Source organism: Dermacentor variabilis, chromosome 2 (assembly GCF_050947875.1).
Source record: "Dermacentor variabilis isolate Ectoservices chromosome 2, ASM5094787v1, whole genome shotgun sequence".
Taxonomy (NCBI): Eukaryota; Metazoa; Arthropoda; class Arachnida; order Ixodida; family Ixodidae; genus Dermacentor; species Dermacentor variabilis.
This window is the reverse complement of record NC_134569.1, coordinates 223,496,954-223,515,892: the sequence shown is the minus strand read 5'-3', so window position 1 is coordinate 223,515,892 and position 18,939 is coordinate 223,496,954. Positions and strand designations below refer to the sequence as shown.

The following is an 18,939-nucleotide window of genomic DNA, read 5'->3' as shown; positions in this document are numbered from 1 at the left end:
GCGCGTTAAGCATTGTGTCCGCTAAGTATTACTCCCTGCGTGCCGGCAAATTAGCTTAAATTTCAACCCCAAGCGCCGTTAGACCTCCTCGTCATGGGCGCCACGCTGCCAGCCGAAGAGTCGACGCCAACCGCACAAGTGCGCCTACATAAATGACAGTGACGTGTCGTCGCTCACGGAGACAGTTGACTTCGAGAATTATTTATGGCAATATCAGTCATTCGTTTAACCTGCTACTTCAATATACGAAATATTCAAGTTTAGAAGAATAATAGAACACACAAACCCAATGTCTGCTTGTTTTTGTTTCACTTCGTACCGATGCAAGAGAGACGTACTTCCGTTTCGTTTGTGCGTTCCGACGTCATGCAATCACGCGCACAGGGAACGAAAATGTGTCATTTTCGACTGTGTTCCAGCGCCGCCATAATGCTCGTTCATTTTCTCGTGTCTACCTCAGTGCTTGTGATGGCGGACATGTTTATACCGCAAATCAGGTGGTCTCGGGCTGAGGGCGCAAAGAAGCCCACAAATGCACTCAGAATTGCCGCGCGACTTGCCGCTCGAGGCACTCTGTGTATATTCGCGGGCTTTTTTCCCGCTCGGGAAAACACTTTTATGTAGCACGTATTGAGCAACAGGAAGCTGCATCGGGAGCTTTTTATGTCGCTATACATTTTTCTCATTGACACTTTTCATCGAATTACAATATTCGAGAAGTTGATGAATAATAAAGAGTAATTATCTAATTAGGCGGAATTAAAAAATAATTTGAGTATCTCCAAAAATATATAGGGTTTTACGGGCCAAAACCACTTTTTGATTATGAGGCATGCCGTAGTGGGGGACTCCGGAAATTTCGACCACCTGGGGTTCTATAACGTGCACCTAAATCTAAGTACACGGGTGTTCTCGCAATTCGCCCCCATCGAAATGCGGCCGCCGCGGCCGAGATTCGATCCCGCGACCTAGTACTTAGCAGCCCGACACTGAGTATCTCCAAGCGCCAACATTACGTTGGTTCTGTCAAGCTACGTAGCATTCAAATATATTTAAACTCTGGCTAAAGTTAGCTGGGATACCATGTAGATAGACTGGCCACATAGTTGCCACTTCCCGGCAATTGCAGCTTACGCAACCATAATTTTCAACGGGAGAGGCTTGCGGCAAATGTTGCTCACGAAAGCGAGCTTTCTGGTTATTTTTTTTCTTTCCCCTGGACGACTGGCGCGGCGGATGGATGGATGGATGAATGCTATGAGCGCCTCCTTTGTAACGGGGTGGTGGGTTGCGCCACCAAGGTCTTGCTATTATATTGCCTAATATCTTGGCCATGTACAAAAATATAAGAAAAAAGTCAAAGATTCGCGTGGTTCGAAGCTAGTTTACTGTTCCAAACTAGTAGAAATTAGTAATACCGGACGGCTACGCCAGGTTCGCGGATGCGCGGACGTGAGCGCCATCTGGTGATGCTTCAAGGTGAATTCCTGCGCTTTCCACTTTGCACTTTCTTCGCCATCGCAGTTTCCTGCTTTTCTCCACACGCTTTCGCCGTACTCTTCTTCTCCGCTTTTCTCCTCGCGCTCTATTTGCTAACGATGTTCTCCGATTCCCCGCTTCGCTCCGCATTCGCTCGGTTACGCCGAGGTAAACCGAGGCACGCCGGCGCTAAACGCAGGAACGTGCGCGTAAGAGCTGTGCTCTAAAAAAAAATAAAGGCGTGACCACTGAGGCATTCGTTACGCGATCCTCCGGCTCCGGCATGGAAGAATGCAAGGAAGGAATTTCGCTTGCAGAGGACACATGGGTCAAGCCAACAGTGCGTTTATGCTGGCGGCGACGCCCAGGAGGGGGGGACACTCCGCGGTTTCGGTGGCACAGGAAATTGGCGCCATCTCAGTAATGGGCGAACGCAAAAATCTGTTTCCCTTGCATGGCCTCGTAGATCGTCGCGCGCACGCGCGCCGATCCAGGTGGCCAAGCCCTTCTCCCCATCAACTCCTCTCCCCACGCCCTCTCTCGTAACACCCTCGCAACTCCATCACCTTCGACTGTCTACGTGCCCGCGCCGCCGTGCCGTCCCCGCCGGCCCGGCGGCTGCTTAGTCCGCTACGTAACGCTTTATTTTTGTTATCTACTGTCATCGAGCTGCGTGCACTGCTGTGCGTTGACCGAAGAAGAAGAACAAAACTTTATTAGTAGAAAGAACTTCGTTGCCCCTAAAACGGGGTAACGCCGTGTGGTCGGGCCCCTATTCCAAGGCACCGCTGGCCCTCGCCATCCTTTCTGCCCTCGGGACGAGCCTGAGCTGATCCCCGAGGGCGGAGCTGGATAGCAATGCCTCCCACCTTGCTCTCGTGTTATTATCTTCTTGTTCTTCTGTGTGAGCTGTGCACTCCCATGTGATGTGGTAGAGCGTTGGTGTGCTCCCACACCACGGGCATATGTCCTTGTATGCTGTTGGCTAGTATATGTGCAATTTATGTAGGTTTATGTATGTGTCCGTTTGGAGCCTGCGTAACGTCGCTGAATCCACGGCTGAAAGGTTCCTATGCGGGGCTGGGTAGAGCCTTCTGAATTCCCTGTAGTGTTGCAAGATCGCTGTATAATTTGGATCGATGGGTGTCGGGTCCTCTACGATGTTGCCATGGGCAGCTCGGCAATTAGTGAAACCTCGAGCCGCCTCATCTGCATGGAGGTTCCCAGTAACACCCTCGTGTCCCGGGGCCCATGTTATCGTTTGGGTATACCTGATGTCAAGGTCTCGGTTGATTTCGGTAAGCATCCGGCGTGCCTTCGCGCCGATTTGTCCCCTCTGATAGTTCCTACATGCGGCCTGAGAATCCGTGACTATTGTTAGTGGAGCATTGCGCTCTATGCCTTCTCTTACAGCTAAGGCGATGGCTATCTCTTCGGCTTCTAAAATGGTTGCTCGGGAAACCGAAGCACAGGCCGTGATTTTCCCTTTACGGTTTAGGACAACTGCCACCATGTTCTTTGCGTTGGCCTGATATGGTGAAGCATCCGTGAATCGTGCAGTGTCCAAGTATTTTGTAGTTTTGTCTATGTATTCTGCTCTAGCTTTTCTCCTTCCTGCGTGTAATGTCGGATCCATGTTTTGTGGTATTGGTGATACCCCATATAAAGCTCTAATCTGGCAGGGTAGACCTTTGGCGTTTTGATATATTTGTATGCATTCTCCAAGGCCGATTCTTTGAAGAAGAGCTCTGCCGACTGTCGTTTGCGCCAATCGACTCCTCTGCGCTATGAGTTGGGCTTCAGCCAGCTCATCAAATGTATTGTGGAGGCCGAGGGCTAGAAGTTTCTCATTTGAAGTGTTGCGTGGCAACCTCAGGGCTGTCTTATATGCCATCCTTATTATTTTATCAGTCGTTTCTTCTTCCTCCCTGTTCATGGTATGGTAAGGTAGGGAGTACATTAGTCTGCTAATGACCAGGCTTTTCACAAGTCTGAGGGTGTCTTGTTCCCCCATTCCTGTCCGATTATGAGCCACACGGGCTATCATCCGGTTAATTTGTTGCGTTGTTTTTCTGGTCGTGTTTAAAGTGTGTAAACATATGACATTAGACTGCAGCCACATCCCCAACACTCTTACTATTGACCTCTCAGGAATAATTTTCCCTTCCAGCCTGATCTCGAGTTTGAGTCTCGGGTCAGTTCTTTGTTTTTTGGTTTTTGTGAGGCGAATGAGTTCTGACTTCTCCGCAGATCACTGCAGTCCTCTTTGTTGCGTATAGTTTTCTATTATATTGGCTGCCCGTTGGAGCTTTTCCTCCTTCTCTCCCAAGTTGCCCTTGGTTATCCATATCGTTATATCATCCGCGTACAGGGAATGAAGGACGTCGGGGATTTCTTGGAGTTTTTTAGCTAGTCCAATCATGGCTATGTTGAAGAGTGTAGGCGAAATCACCGCACCCTGTGGCGTTCCTTTGTTAGGAGGATGGATGACTTCAGATTGATCGTTTCCTACTTTGATAACAGCTGTTCTCTGGTTGAGGAAGCTTCGGATGTATTGGTACGTCCTTTGACCGCAGCTGGTCTCTGCAAGTCCATCCAGTATCCCTTTGTGACTTACGTTGTCGAAGGCCCCTTTTATGTCGACAGCCATGACAATGTGTTCTCCTGCCTTGGGGACGTTCGTCAATACTTCCTCTTTTAAAAGCAGGAGTATGTCCTGTGTTGACAGATGTGGTCTGAAGCCAAACATGGTGTCAGGCATTAAGTTGTTTTCTTCAAGATGACGTTGGAGTCTAGTGTTTACTAATCTTTCGAACACCTTTCCTAGACATGATGTAAGAGAGATGGGCCTAAGGTTGTCTAAAGTAAATTTCTTCCCTGGTTTCGGAATCATGATTATCACAGCGTGTTTCCATTGCTGTGGTATCGTTCCTTTGACCCAATGGTCATTTATAAAGTTCGTAAGGGCTGTTATGGTTTCATCATTCATGTTTCTAATCATGGTATTTGATATTTGGTCCGCCCCTGCCGCTGTGTTCCGTTTTGTACTGGCGATCGCTGCTCTAACTTCTGCCACCGTGAAGAGTTCATCCATTTCTGGGTTTGGGTGTCCGGTGTAATCAGCTTGGTATGGGGGTATCGGGGCTTTGTTACCGAAGCATTTTCTATGGACTGCCTGAAGGAGTTCTTCTTTTGTGCCTGGGTACGAGTGTAGCAATCTCTCCAAGTTCTTTTGTCCTTCGCGTCTGGTTTTGAGCGGGTCAATCATTCCTCTGAGGATGTTCCACGTTTTTGCCGTCCCTAGGGTTCCATTAAGTGATCCGCAGAAGCGTTCCCAGTTGGCCGTTGTGAGTTGATTAGCGTATTCCTCGGCCTTCTGGGTTATTTCTTTGATTTTCGTTTTGAGTTTGCGGTTGCATTTCTGTCGCTTCCATCTTTTGGTCAGGCTTCGTCTTGCATCCCACAGATGCAATAGGTGAGGGTCCACTTCAGGTGTTTTGTCCGTCCTGGTGATCGTTTTGGTATGTTTCTGCTTTATATTTCATATGCGTTCGCACCAATTATCTAAATCATTTATGTCCGTGGTTTGTTCTTTCAGCGATTCTCTGTACGCCCGCCAGTCTGTTATTTTAGCTGTACCTATTTGTTTGCGGATTTGAGCTGTGCGGATTGTGGTACTTATAATGCAATGGTCACTTCCTAGATTTTCGAGGGTGTTGCACCACTCCGCATTTGGACAATTTTTGGTTATTGTTAGGTCCGGACTTGTGTCTGCGGAGATACTATTCCCTGTTCTTGTTGGCATTGCAGGGTCTGTTAGAAGTGTCATTCCGAGTGCTTCTATTTGTCCCATAATATTTTTGCCTTTATTGTTCTGGGTTGGATACCCCCAGCTTGAGTGCCTGGCATTAAAATCCCCAACTATCACTAGAGGTCTCCCCTTCGCCATTTTTGCTGTCTCTTGAAATAGTTTGTCGAACGTTGCTCTTTTCTGACTCGGCGGGCTGTAGACATTAATTATGAAGGCACTCTTTCCTCTGGTGCCTTTATATGTGATTTCTGTTATTATATGCGGAATGTCCGTTCCTTCTATGGATTTGTGACATATTGCTGTGATTTTCTTGTCGACCAATGTTGCGACCTTCCAGTTTTCACCTTCGGTATTGAAGGTTTCGTATCCCTGTAATTTTGGGTTTGTTCCGGCTTCTTGCAATGCAATGATAGCTGGTGACCTTTTTTGTGTCATCACCAGCTGCGACAGTTGTCCCATTTTACGCCGGAACCCGCGGCAGTTCCACTGCCATATTTCGCACTCTTCGGAAGCGTGCTTTTGATGTTTAGGCATTGTGTGTCGCCTGGGTCATGGCCGACAGGCCTGGCCTGTTGTATACTTTCTCTGCTTTTTCTCTTATGCTACTGCCTGTGGCATGTTTTCTCAATGCTTTCGTAAATTCTATTTGTTGTGCCTGGATTTTCTTGTCCAGAGCTTCTAGTTTTCGATCTACCTGAATCATCACCTGCTCTATGATTGTGGGTATAACTTCTTTTATGGTTTCTTTCAATATCGACAAGGTAATTACGGTGTCGCCTTCTAAATTCGGTAGTTTTTGTCCTTTCTGTCCTGTCTGGACTGGTTTAGGTTCTTGTTGTGGTTGCGGCTTTTGTTGCTTTTTTAATTGCCTATTTTCTCTTTCTAGGTCTCCTATTCGCACTCTCATTAGCTCTAGTTCGCGTTCTAGGCGTGTGAGTTGTGTTGTTTGGTGTGGGGGTTGGGAGGCGATTGCTGCCCAGCTCACCTTGGTTTTGCCTTCCTTGTTCAGCGTCTTCTTGCTCTTCTGCTGTTGTTTTGTTGTTTGGCCCCTCTCTTGGCCACTGTCCCTGGAGTAGGAGTGGTCTCGCGAGCTGGACCTGGATCGGGAACTGGATTGGGACCTGGAACGGGCCCCGTCTGGTGATGCAGAGCCCTCACGGTCCGTGCTGAACCAGCGTCTCTTGAGGATTCCGTTGGCTTGTGGTCGGCGTAGGCGTTGCGACAGTGGTGGCCTGCCCCTTTGGGGGACCCGTTTGAGTTTCTTGGTGCACTCCGATGCCGCCGTGGGATGAGCCCCCCCGCACAGGGCACACTCTGGCTCACAGGTGTCGTCCTCAGGAGGGTCCCTTAGCCAACAATCGCTGCACGCCTTTGCCGTGGGCGTTGGACAAACGTCCGTTCTATGTCCCTTGCTTTTGCACAGTTTGCAGTATTGTCTCGTGGGCTGATAAGGCACACATGGCATTTAGCCACCGTAATAGTAGACGAAGCGTGGCACTATCGGTCCATCGAACGTTATCATTGCGGTTTCAGACTTGCCAAGCATCCGGGCTTGGACGATTGTCACTCCTTGAGTGCGCACTCGGAGATGACTTAAAAGTTCATCTTCTGGGGTTTCGCGTTCCAGTCCGTGTACCACTCCTTTAAGGTACCCTTCAGGGGTGGTTATGTAGGTGTTCATCGGATGTTTAGTGCCATTGAGCTCCAGCGTTTTGATCTTCACGATCTTCTCCGCCACTTGTTCGTATGGGGTACTTACAATGATTATGTTTGACCCGTTGCGGAGGCGAAGCAGAAATTTATCGCTCCTGCAGGTCTCCGGGTCGCCGCTTGCACGTTCTATCGCTCGCGCAACATCGTAGATTTTAAGTTATTTTACAACTAGCCCTGGCTTGGGACGCATGATAATTTTCATGTCATTTCTGGGCAGCGGCACGGCGCGCGTTCGACGTCGGGCTCTTATAGACGCTACTCCGCGTTTAGCTCGCTCTCCCGCAGGCGCCTTGGCGTTGCAGCTGCTGTTGCCCTCACCGCCGCCTCGAGCTCCGCAGTCATCAGAGGCTGCTCGCACTTGTTTTCTTAAACCTTTTCGTGCTCGCAAAGATAGTGCAAGTTGCCACTGACCGTTCTTGGCTTCGTCGTCTTCCCTTGCTGAGTCTTTCTCCTCGTTCTCGTCGGCGTCGCTGGTTGATTCCCCCTGTATCACCTCGTCAGGTGAGAGGAAGTCCTCTTCAGCGTCGGCCGTAGATCCCGCTTGGTGTTCGATGGCTTGGTCATCCGTGTCCATGGTGTCCGGGGCTAGTTCCGGGTCGTTGTCCGTTGGAAGTTGGGCCGTGGCGGCGCTACGCTTGGGCCGGGAGCTGACTGCCGGGGGTCCGCGCTCTGCTACGCCGTTAGGCTTAGCGTGGCGGGCCGGCATGCTCGGGCGATGGTCTTATCTTCTTGGAAGAAGCCGGGTCCACTTGTCAAAAAAGGGGGTATCAGCGTGTTCCTGGTGTCTTCCTACACAAATCCTGGGAATTCCGTGGTGGTCACATTATTTTGACCGCAACTAGGCAAGATTATTGACGGAGCCGATGCGAACACATCTGTACTCCTCGGCGCCACCTGGCGTCTCCTGCGTTGACCGACGTGGCTAGTTTCGTCAGTTCTGTGGTCCTCGGTAGCTGTGTGCTTGTGGTCCGCGATGTTTCAGCCGTTTCACGACTCGTACCGCTCGTGCATCGTGCAGTGGTGCACTAATACCTCAAAAACAATACCTGCAAGGTTGTTCCGGGTGCCTAAAGACAACAGGTGGGCGCTCAGACCCAAGGACATCAGAAGGCGCATGTACACGAACACAGCCCTGTCCATTTGTGTGCTCCATGAGGCTCCGGACGTCGTTGCGCCTTGATTGTGCTACACTTGCCTCTTCCCGGTAGAGAAAGCTGACAAATAGATGTTCTTCCTCGTTGTCACCTGGTCTGTGACTTGTGTTTTTCTGTGCCAAGTCTCATTCTGCAACTTCAGTAACTTGCCCAGCTTTCCATACCGCCCTCAATGCTTTTTCTGTGTATCACGTTCTACAAACCTACTAACAGCTGAAAAATTACTGTTAGTGTTTGTGTACTATCTCAGTAACCCCCGATGGGAAAACCGCGCGAACAACCTTCATGTGTAGGCATGATACACTTTTTTTTTCTTCTGGAAAGCATGAGCAATGCAAGTGTCCTACATGCAGATTTTTGCAGTTCGTGTTTACTATACAAGGGAGAGCCCAGTAGGTACGACTTAGTGCCTTAAGTGACGTAATTTTATTGATAAGCATTGCATTCGGGTAGAAAGAAAAGTCATGTTGACTTGTTTTACCTGGGCTTTGATTGAGGAATAAGCCTTTCTGCGAATGTTTTCTATGTACTGCTGCAAAAGCCGACTACCTTCTGTTCCCCTTGCCACCGTTACTCAAGTTGTGGCCAAGTGCAAAATAATGTGATAATGCGTGTTTCAGTTTTTAGTACAATGTTATTTTTTCTGCCATGTGCTTTTTTTCAATTTGTTCAGTAGTAATGAACATGTCACGCATTTCATACACTTTCGTGCAGATTTAGAAGTAAGCTTTCTTTTGGTATGGCTCTCAAGCAAACAATGTTAGCATTTTAATCTATCTTTCAGGTATTTTGCGTGTCATTGTTTTTGCCATTACCAGTGAGTTTTCCCTTTTTATAGTCGTCATGACTATGTCATACACGTCGTCCAATATTGTGCAATATCTTAGTGCACATATCAGGAGCTCGTCTACATTTAGGTCTTGAGGACGTTATATAAAAATCTTGTTTTTTTATGTGTGTACATGAAACGGCCTTCGCGTTTTCTAGCGCTTTCTTTTGTTGTTTCACCATCTGGGTGAACTTTTGTCTTTAGTACTCTTGTATATGCCATGCACCTTTCACTTTTACTCATTTTTTGAGCGTGTATCACACCACGTTGTAAGAAAAATCTGTTTTCGGAAATGAAGTCAATAAAGCGAGGATAAACATCTGTTGTGTTGGAAGTGGAATTTTTTTTATGTCCGGCACATGCTGGTATAAGTATGGGCAAGACTGCGTGCGTGCCAACGCATAGCCCACGGCGCACCACGCGCCAGCTCGCAAGCAATGCCAATGCGCGGGGTAGCGCGCGCATTGCTTGCGATCTGGCGCGTGGCGCGCCGTAACAAGTGCGCTATTTAAAAAAAAAAAACGCGCCGCTTACAGGTAAAAACAAAAAAAAGTGAGCGGCGCGCGGCATGGGGGGAGGGGAGAAAGGGGGTTGAGTGGGTCGGCATAATAAAAACAAAAAGGAAAGAAAAACGTTTGGGAAAGGAGGTGCCGCGCGGCTGCTATTCCTGTTGCCATGACAACGTAAACAATCACGTGCGCCGCCATTTTGCTTCTGCGTCGCCCATTGGTTAAAGCCGTAACTGAAGGGGACCTTGGCGCTAGCGTCGAAAGAGCGTCTGCTTGAAAACGGCCAATGGGAGCCATACGGAGTGTCCCCCCCCCCCTGGTGACGCCCTCCTAATTTATAGTCCGGCGTAACGACGGTTCGTAACATTAGGACATTATGGCCGGTTACGCCTGCGTGGCTGTCGTAATGCACAAATGTGTGAGCGTCTCCGCTGCGCCGACGTCCAGACAGCGTATGCTCTATTTCTGCGCCGGACTTGGATGCTTGCGGTGCCCAAAGTGATCCGCGTGTCTGACCGGCAGCCTTCTTGTTCGGCGCGATCAAAGCCCCGGTAGCGGAGGCAGCAGTAGCGCATGCGCGGATCTGCATTCTAGCAAAACACACTGCATAGGTGAGCTTGCGCATCACGGTTGCGCGTGGCACCGACGCCCGTACACGTTGGAGCGCGCCCCTCGAGAGAGACTTTCTCTATGACACGCCTACGATTTGTGAATTTACTAGAGCGGTTTTGCCAACGCTCCAGGTCCGTCACTGTCGAGCAGCACCATGTAAAGCTAAACTTCAAAAATGCCGCATTTGACACGCATTAGCGCATGTTTCGGAGAAGCGCCGAAGGGACTAGAAGCAGAAGGAAGTGTTCGTTTCCTTTTCCCTGAGCTCTGCACACTTCATCTTTGTAACAGCGCGCGCTCGCGTTGATCCAGTCATATCTGTTCATGTTTGCCTGTCCCAAGGGAGTTAAAGAATACTGCTGGAGTGGAAGTCGCCTATGTAGCTCTATGGGGTCGGGTGAAGTCTATGTAGGCCATCTTCAGGAGGGCAAGAAGCGGCCTGCCAGGATCTTCGCAGAGGTGCTTGCGGACGTTTCTAGCGGTTTTTATTTTCATAACGAATTTTCAAAGTCTAATACAGCGCTGTGGGCGATGAGGCGAGTCACATTGGAGGTCTCTGCATCGCAGATATGCGAGTACTGGGCTTCTTTTCATTTTATGCGCATGAATATACAGCTGCCACAAAGCGGAAAGAAATTCGCGGTATATTTAGCGTTTATTCGTCTTCTTTAATGTAGCCTGTTAATCGATCATTGATTCAAGCTGTCAGAAAAAAAAGGAATTAAAAACTGAGAACATAGCGTGAGAAATAGCAATGCATGCAACAAGCACAAGTATTCAGTATTATGTTCGTTTGCGTCAGGTGTTGCCGCTGCTTTGGCATCCTCATCGGATAGAGGGTCTCGGAACTTTGGGGGTGGCTGTTTCCTTTCAACCTGAAATATAACATTTCCCTTTATTTTAGAGCAAGGCATTGCTAACCTGCAACCTAATTTAAACTAAAAACTGAAAAAAATATTCCTAGCCTGTTAAAATTGCTAGGGCTATGGTTAGATCATTCAAACCGCCATGTACTTGTACCCTGCGTAAATAGTCGTGTATACAGCACAGAATGCCTAAATTGCCATTTTAATCTATTTCGGAAAATTAGCATGTACTTGCATTTGGTATATACATTATGTAGCGTAAGTTGTTTATGTGTGAAATGCAAAGCCGATATTATATATGTATTTGATCCTTAACAGGATGAGCGTTCTTATTATATGTGCATATATATAGTGCCCACCTGCTATGGTCTCAGTAGAGACTGGGAGCATTGTAAATAAATAAATAAATGACAAGGATAACGCTGAAGTGTCAACTACGTTTACATCAACTTTCTAAAAAACAGCCGGGCAGCTAACACATTTTTGGATGCGCACAGCACCACACTCGGCAAGATACGACGATCCGAAACGCATAAGCTGCGCTGACTGCCGTGCTATAGCCCCCCCACAAGATGGTGACGTGGCGGCTTCACTTGAAGGGCTCACTCACGCTTACATTCACTTCAATGCACACATTACGGCACCCAATGACGCGCGTAAACTTCCACTCCCACTCGTCCAGAGGAGTCACTCACATTCATGCTCCCAAGAAGAAGGGTGCGCGCATTCATGCGTGCACCCTCCTTCTCACGGTTGTCCATTCGCAACCTTCGTCACTTGCTAACGCTCGATCTCATGATCTCATGCCTGTATGCCAGTATGGTGGGACATCGAGTCATGTACACATGAGTGAGTATGCCGAAAATGTGAAGAACACGATGATGTCCCTTTACAGACGTGTGCAGTATTGCCAGTTAACAATGTTACGGGAAGCCTATTAAAGGGATCACCAGTTGTGTTTGACCAGAATTTTTTAGAAGAAGCTAAAGACAATTTGCACTACTTTCTGCGTTGCACTAATACATTTATCGGGAGCTCGGTTTGGCGGAGTCAAAGAATACACGTTTTGACAGCTTGAGAACGGAGGGTCGAGTGGCTTTATTCAAAAGTAAAGTCAGGTTTGCCGAGTGGCAGTGGTGGCGCCCCAGACGGACAGCCGCTTTCTTTCCAAGACCGCTTTTAGGGGGCAATGAGCTCCACGGCAAGGCATACTGGATTTCCGGAGCAAGAGGTCAACGAACTGACGGACGGTCACTTCAAGGCGTCCCCCCCCCCCCCAAATGGCGGAGTCTTAGGTGTGAATGGTTGCACCGAAGTTGGTCACCAGTGTTGCCACCTATCCTCAGCTTCTCCAGTGCATTTCAGCTTCTCCAGGGCATTAATAAGGTGGTCAACTGTTTCCTCCAGGCGCGAGAGTCGATCTCCTGGATTTGAGACTCTCGCAGCGGTGATAGGGAGCTGTGACGCAGGCGAGCGATCGCATGTGCGGTCAGCGAGTACAGCTAGCCGATCGAGACTCGACTCGTCGGAACCCGCCAGCACCATGCGTGTGGCCTGAGGGTCGTCGTACGCTGGGAGCCGGAGCCGTACGGGCTAGCAAGTCGTCTATGGCAACGGCGATGTCGGAGAGTAGCGTGGCGATGATGTGCACGCACTTGGCTGTTTGGTAAGCGATGCATCGGAGATGAAAGCGCGCCTCTACTTGTATAAACCGAATTCGGGGATTCTTGGGCCAATAGCCGGGATGCTGAAGCCCTGCGGCGATGTCAGGGGGCGTAATAGCGTCGTCATCTCTGTCGCCAGGAGTAGAAGCACCATCCTTCATGGCTAGTGTTCGAAAAGAACGTAAATGTCCTGGGCCAACACTTGTTGGGACTTTGGTTTGGTGGACGCGAGGAATACACGTTTTGCAAGCTTGGGAACGGAGAGTCGACTGGTATATCCAAAGCAAAAGCAGGTTTTCGGAGTGTCAGTGGTGGCTCCCTAATCGGGCAGCCGCGCATCGTTTCCAAGAAAGAGAAGGGGGCAGTGACCCCCACGGCGAGACAAACTGGATATCCGGAGCAAGGGACGATGACACCCACTGCGGGGACAGCGAAGTTACGGATGGTCATTAGATTTATTGCAGCTGGACTTTTTCTGAATTCATCTGCAACGTAAATGTTCTATTATAATACGTTTCTCTTTAGTTTTAGACATGTAGGTTATTTATTTCTCTTTGAACCTTTCTAGCTCACGAAGCACACATTTGTTCGAAAGTGTGGTTCTGAAACGTTGACTAGAATTATGTATTTATTTGACTCGCGTCCAAAGGCAAGCCTTGTGGCCTGAAGGACGCGAGCCGCTGAACCCTGTAGCTTTGAGTCAGCGGTATATATGGAGCTAGGCTCAAGTAACAAGGCCCCATTTTGCAGGATGCCATGCTGGCGCTCACGGACAACACGACCTGGATGGACGACAAATCAAAGGGCGATTTCAGGCTCCGTGTCTCGGACGTCGAGCGCACCATATGGATTACAGGAATCAGCGCGTACCCGGGCAAGTTGACTGCGCTCTACAAGGACTTCCCGGTGATGGGCAGCTTATTCGTGGCTAACTGGATTGAAAGTCAGCAAGCATTGTCGCAGAAACTGTTCGACCTGATCGCAAACGTTTCGTCGGCCACGTCCGAGTCCGACAGGCGGACGGCATACGCCGAATACCGCGCCAACTCTGACCCGGCCATGTCGCGCTACGTTTATCATCAAAACAGCATCACGGTGCCCATGAGCCTGCTGTTCAAGCCGATGTACGTTTACGAGGGCACCTCTGCCATGAACTACGCAGGCCTCGGGGCCCTGTACGCACAGCTGCAGATCAAAATGCTGGACACAGTCGGCGTCCAGTTCAACGAACAGCGACAGCTCCAGTCCTGGATGTCTAAAAGCCCCATGGAGCGCTACGATGCCATGGTGCAGTGCTTCTTCTCCAGGGAGAGCCAGGTGAGCCCTGCGGTGTGCTTCGCGCCACTGTTTCTACGTTCCACTCGAAGCTGACGGTCGTCGTGCAGGACGCCACGTCGCGAGACAACGTAACAGCAACCGATAGTGCGCGAAATTCACTGAGCGCAAACATTTTTCAACTTAACGACTGTTCACTTTTATTGCCCCAAATGGCAGCTATAGTGGTTAGAGCAGATCGTCAACACACACCGCCGGCAGACACGAGCGCCATTATACATTGAGTCCTACCTCAACACGTGTTGATGACATCGTTTTGCAGATTTCGCAGCTCTTTATGACCTTCTGGCATTGGAGCTCGCCTACTGTGAGGCCTACCAATGTAGTTCATCGTTCTCATTTTTTTTTCGTACCTGTGGTCGCGCCATGTGTTGTTCTTTCTCAGGGGTTACGGTAGCGCGGGACATGGCCGCATAAAAGTATTTATGTACTTATACGCTTATAATGAGAAACGAGGACCATCGGAAGAACCCAGGGTGCAGTTATTAGGCATCAGTCATAGGAAGTCAGTGCACCAATAACGCCAAAGAAGTGGCTTTAAAATTGCAGCACGACGTATATGTATGTGTAACCTAAGCCTTGCTGTGCAAGCAAGCACCGCTCGCGGCGATGCCGGAGGATATGGTACATGCAACAAACCTCAGGTGGCCGCACATGAATGTGCCTACAGGCCAACAAACGCAGGCCAATAAGCCCTTGTGACCTGTCTGTGTACTGTACGTCGAAGCTGCTAGATTCCAGGCGCTTGCTAGGCGGTCACCGGGAATAACCAGAGAAATTGAAGGGCCGCATGTTTAAACGTTGCAGGGAACAGACAATGAAGTCGAGAACAAAGTAGAGAAAATAAATTTAGTTTTATGGAAGTGGCGGCAGAAAGAATAAATAAACGCTAACCGTAGTGGCAGCCTTTACTTTCTTGTTTAGAATATGCTAAAAATGAATAAGTGATTGCGAATTCCAGGGCATACGAGACGCTTCCATACGAATGGTGTTCGGTCCACTTTCTTAGGTATTTATTACAGCAGAGTTTGCCGTTATTATTTCCTTCTTTATTCCGCGTTATTGTGCATTCTATTTAGATATACCGTGTGTTGCACACAACTAGAAGCATACATGAAAGTAAGCTATTGCACCTTCGAGCAAATAGCAATTCTTAGCTATTTAGTAAAGGTTCATTGTGCAGCATTTTACATTTTAAAATTTTGTTTTAGGGTATGAGTCACGTTTGAAAACCCGTAGAGCATGCCCAGAAACACTCAACAAACTTGTTTGTGTTATATTATGTCTAGCGTGCTTATTTTTTGTTTCTGTTGGCTGAAGGCAATATGCGAATTACAAGAAAATGCCCTAACGTCGTTCTTGCGGGTCTTCATAGCGACGCTATCAATTCTGTTTCGAAAGAGCAAAACGACATGCGCTTCAAGAAAGGAAAACTACAAAGGATTGGCTATGGCGCCCAGTTTACATTTTTCTTACGGCATCCATGAACATTTAGCTCTTAAATATGCTTGAAAGCGCTGCCATCCAGACACACAAGAGCGCAGTCGCGTGCTTTATAGCTGTTATATCGACGATCACATGGAATGCGTCATGGATGTCACAATTTAGGGTGTTACAGCTCTAAAACGAAAGCCATTGATTACCATGCGATCATTTGCTAGCAGGTCTGCTTTATAGATGCACCTATGAACCTGCTATAGAGATATGTTGATGACTCGGCGAAATCATACATGGGTGTTACATTACAATTTATGGATTTACTAAACGGTCACTAATGCTGCTTTGTTGCTACAGATGCAGTGGTAAATAAGCCGGTTTGCCGGGTATTAGATTGTCCTCCTCGCGAGCAGTGTAGTGGCCGTAGTGGAAAGTTTTCTTTTCAAATGATACCGTTGTTGTGAATCCTTTAGCTGTCCATTACTGCTTGGCTGTGCTTCCGAATAGCTTACACACACAACATCACTGGCATAACCACTTGACGTTAAATGTATAACCTAATGTGTACTATCGTCATAACTGTGCCGATAACCGGCTGTGTTCTGCTATGTGCAGAATTACACATTCTTACAACAAATGTTCCCTAAATATTCTCCGTTTAAGAAATATACGCGTTCAAGTGCATACTACTTTAATGGAAGCGAATATTTGTGTGCCTTAATTTCGCCGTTCTCGCGTGCGTACTGGGACGGTTGATGGCCGAGTAAACAAGGTATATGGTGCAATATATGGTAAAGTTTGCCAATCCCGGAGATAGGGTACGGTCTCGTGCCTCACGTAGCTGGCTCCTTCGCGTCTTTTCGAGCTCCAGTAAGTAATCGCTATGCTGCAAAATTGTGTGCGAAAGATGAACCGTTTTATAGCATTCATTTAATGCCTTTACGCAAAACTTCACTTCCTATAGATTTCAACTTATTGCGTTGGATGTGCATTTTTTTTTCGCCGTAAACTGAACGTGAGTGCTCAAACTGACGTCGCGGCTCCACGTCTACAGTGACGGCCACCATCGTCATCGCTGTAGCAGTCGAATCGAGGGTCTGATGGAAACAAGAGATCCAGTTTCGAGCTTTCAACTGCTGTCGCAGTAAACAAAGCACTCCTCGCGGTCAAATCATGATTTGGCTGGTACTAAAGTCGCATTGCCAACGTATGCTCATTTTACAGCAACTATAATGGCCACGGTTTCAGTAAATTTATGCCGCCGACTTCCAAAACCTCCGATAAATCCGAAAGACACCTGAAAAAATACGCTTATGTTGGCGACGACGCTGAAAGGCCAGCCGGGCGAAGTCAAGGCCATTTGCAAAGTGGCTAGCTGTAAGCTTAGAACCGTGCACGAGCATCATCCTGGCTCCACTTTCCCCATGCGTGTCCTTGCATTCTGTGTGGCTTGAGGCAGGAGAAAGTTTCTTTCCTGGAGATGAGACGCCTCAGACTTGCGTCTCATCGAGAATCTTCTCGCTGTTGCTACTGACTCCGCTAGTTGCTTAGCTCTAAGTGTGATCGTCACCTCATGTGAGCCATGATGTGTCCTTTACTCCCGCGGACGAATGCACCTAATTCTGATTAGCGCTAAAGTCAAGAGTGCCTAGTCTGCCAACTAGATTTTAATGCGTACGTCGGTTGATAGAAGAATTTGACTCTGTACATATCAAAGTTACCAAAGTTATCGTCATTGTTTATTAAATATTGATTTTTAAAACTAAATCTAAGCCCTCGGTTCCCTGGCGTCTCGGTAATTGTATTGCAAGGGTGTCGACTCTGGCAACCTGCCCTGGCGTCTTAGTGGCTATGGCATTTCGCTGCTAAGCACGTGGTCGCGGGATCAAATCCGGGCCACAGCAGCCGCATTTTGGTGGGGGTGAAATGCAAAGACGCCGGCGTATGGTGAATTCAGTGCAGGTTAAAGAATCCAAGGTGGTAAAAATTATTCCGGAGACCACCACTACGCCTTGTCTCATAATCACATGGTGGGTGTAATATGCGAAATTAAAGTTTTTCTAATCGAATCCCAGAATTTAATTTGGAAAAATTCATGATTTTAACTATCGAAGCTCGCGGTGCGTAACCGCGGTTTCCTCGCTGTTGCTAAACAACAGGCGTTCCACATCCGGGAGCCGTTGGAACGTGCAAGGGCATTATTTGACGTAGTTGTTCTGTGGAAACTGCGAGGTGGAGATAAGTAATTAATGAAGGGAAAATCAGACATCCACCCGTTCGTAGCAATTGCTATAAAGAAAACCATACGGGTTCCTCGAAAGAAAAGCCTTTCCTTTGTAGCAATTGCTACTAACCGGTGGATGTGAGAATGCCCCTTTATTAATTAAGGGCATTATTTACTGCAAGACGCAATCACGGAGTGTAAGGCACTCACACGTTTCTTGCTGTAGCCTCTCCTTCGCATATCGCTTACATAGTTCGGCACTGCTTAGCCGTCCGCGTCTTCATTCTACTCCACGCGATGTCAATCACACTTAGCCCTCACCAAGGACACATGCATTCTAAGTGCTGCTTTTGTGATTGAGAACTGAAACAGTCCCCGGGAGGATTAGTGCGACCGAAAGCTGAGATGTACAGCAATGCCAGATTATTGCCTGCGAAACTCTAAACTTGGAATAACCGAAGCCCCTGAGTGAATGTAACGCTCCGGAACGACGTAAAATGGCGTGTCTTGAACACAAGTATGTGCAGTACGTCTCCCTACGGGAACAAAGGGTTTGACAAATCATTTCTCATGCACTTGCTAATAAGCTTCCTCCGACCTATGAAGCACTGAGCACGCATTGATTCGGGAAACATTGCTTGCGAAACCTGCACGCAGGATGACTTTTGGGAGAAACTGGCGTTCGAGGTCGTATTCAAGGCATTCCAGAAGAGCAAGCTTCAGGCGCACGCGCATGGCATCAGGCTTCAGGGCCTCGAGGACTTTTCAGACGACGCCATCTTTTACATGAGTTACTGTTACATCAGCTGTTCACGCACTGCCTCCAAGACGACGCCCGTACGCCGGTCACATGTGTGCAACGCCATCACGGAAACGGAGCACTTCCGCACCACGTTCGGCTGCCAGACCCGCCCCAAGGGCAATCTCGCCGAATGCCCTCTATTTTGGCGGTAGCTTCTGAAATGATCGAAACGCGCGACCAGATGGGTCAGATGTGGGTGTCACAAATATTTGACGCATTGTCTATTCGCAGTAGCCATACGACCACACTTAGATATTATATGACATATTTCGCATACCGACTTACTAGTGCTGTCTGCAGCGGCGTAAGAACCGGGTGAATCGATGAGTTTTTCTTGGTACCGCTTAAGGTTCGAAATAGCAACGTCCCATGTGGCTGTACATGCCTAGTGCCGGATGACCGAGAAGTTTTTTCAGGGTCCGCCCAAAACCGTGTGTGAGGCTAGTTGCCATCAGTTAACTTACATATGCGCTAGAAATTGACACAAAAGGCTGCCCAAAGACG

The 18,939-nt window shown here is 48.3% G+C and overlaps 1 protein-coding gene across 1 annotated transcript; it reads left to right on the top strand.

Moving 5' to 3' along the window:
* Window positions 1–13,393: 13,393 nt before the first annotated feature.
* On the top strand, window positions 13,394–18,587 carry LOC142570703 (neprilysin-1-like). The gene is made up of 2 exons (XM_075679051.1): window positions 13,394–13,954; window positions 18,291–18,587. Exons 1-2 carry the CDS (start codon window positions 13,394–13,396, stop codon window positions 18,585–18,587), a joined length of 858 nt encoding a protein of 285 aa, XP_075535166.1.
* Window positions 18,588–18,939: the final 352 nt, after the last annotated feature.

Excerpts from the sequence above, each read along its gene's own strand:
- LOC142570703 (XM_075679051.1), top strand. The coding sequence starts at position 13,394 with ATGCTGGCGCTCACGGACAACACGACCTGGATGGACGACAAATCAAAG. Across the intron at positions 13,955-18,290 it reads TCTTCTCCAGGGAGAGCCAG|GATGACTTTTGGGAGAAACT; the intron begins GTGAGCCCTGCG and ends ACCTGCACGCAG.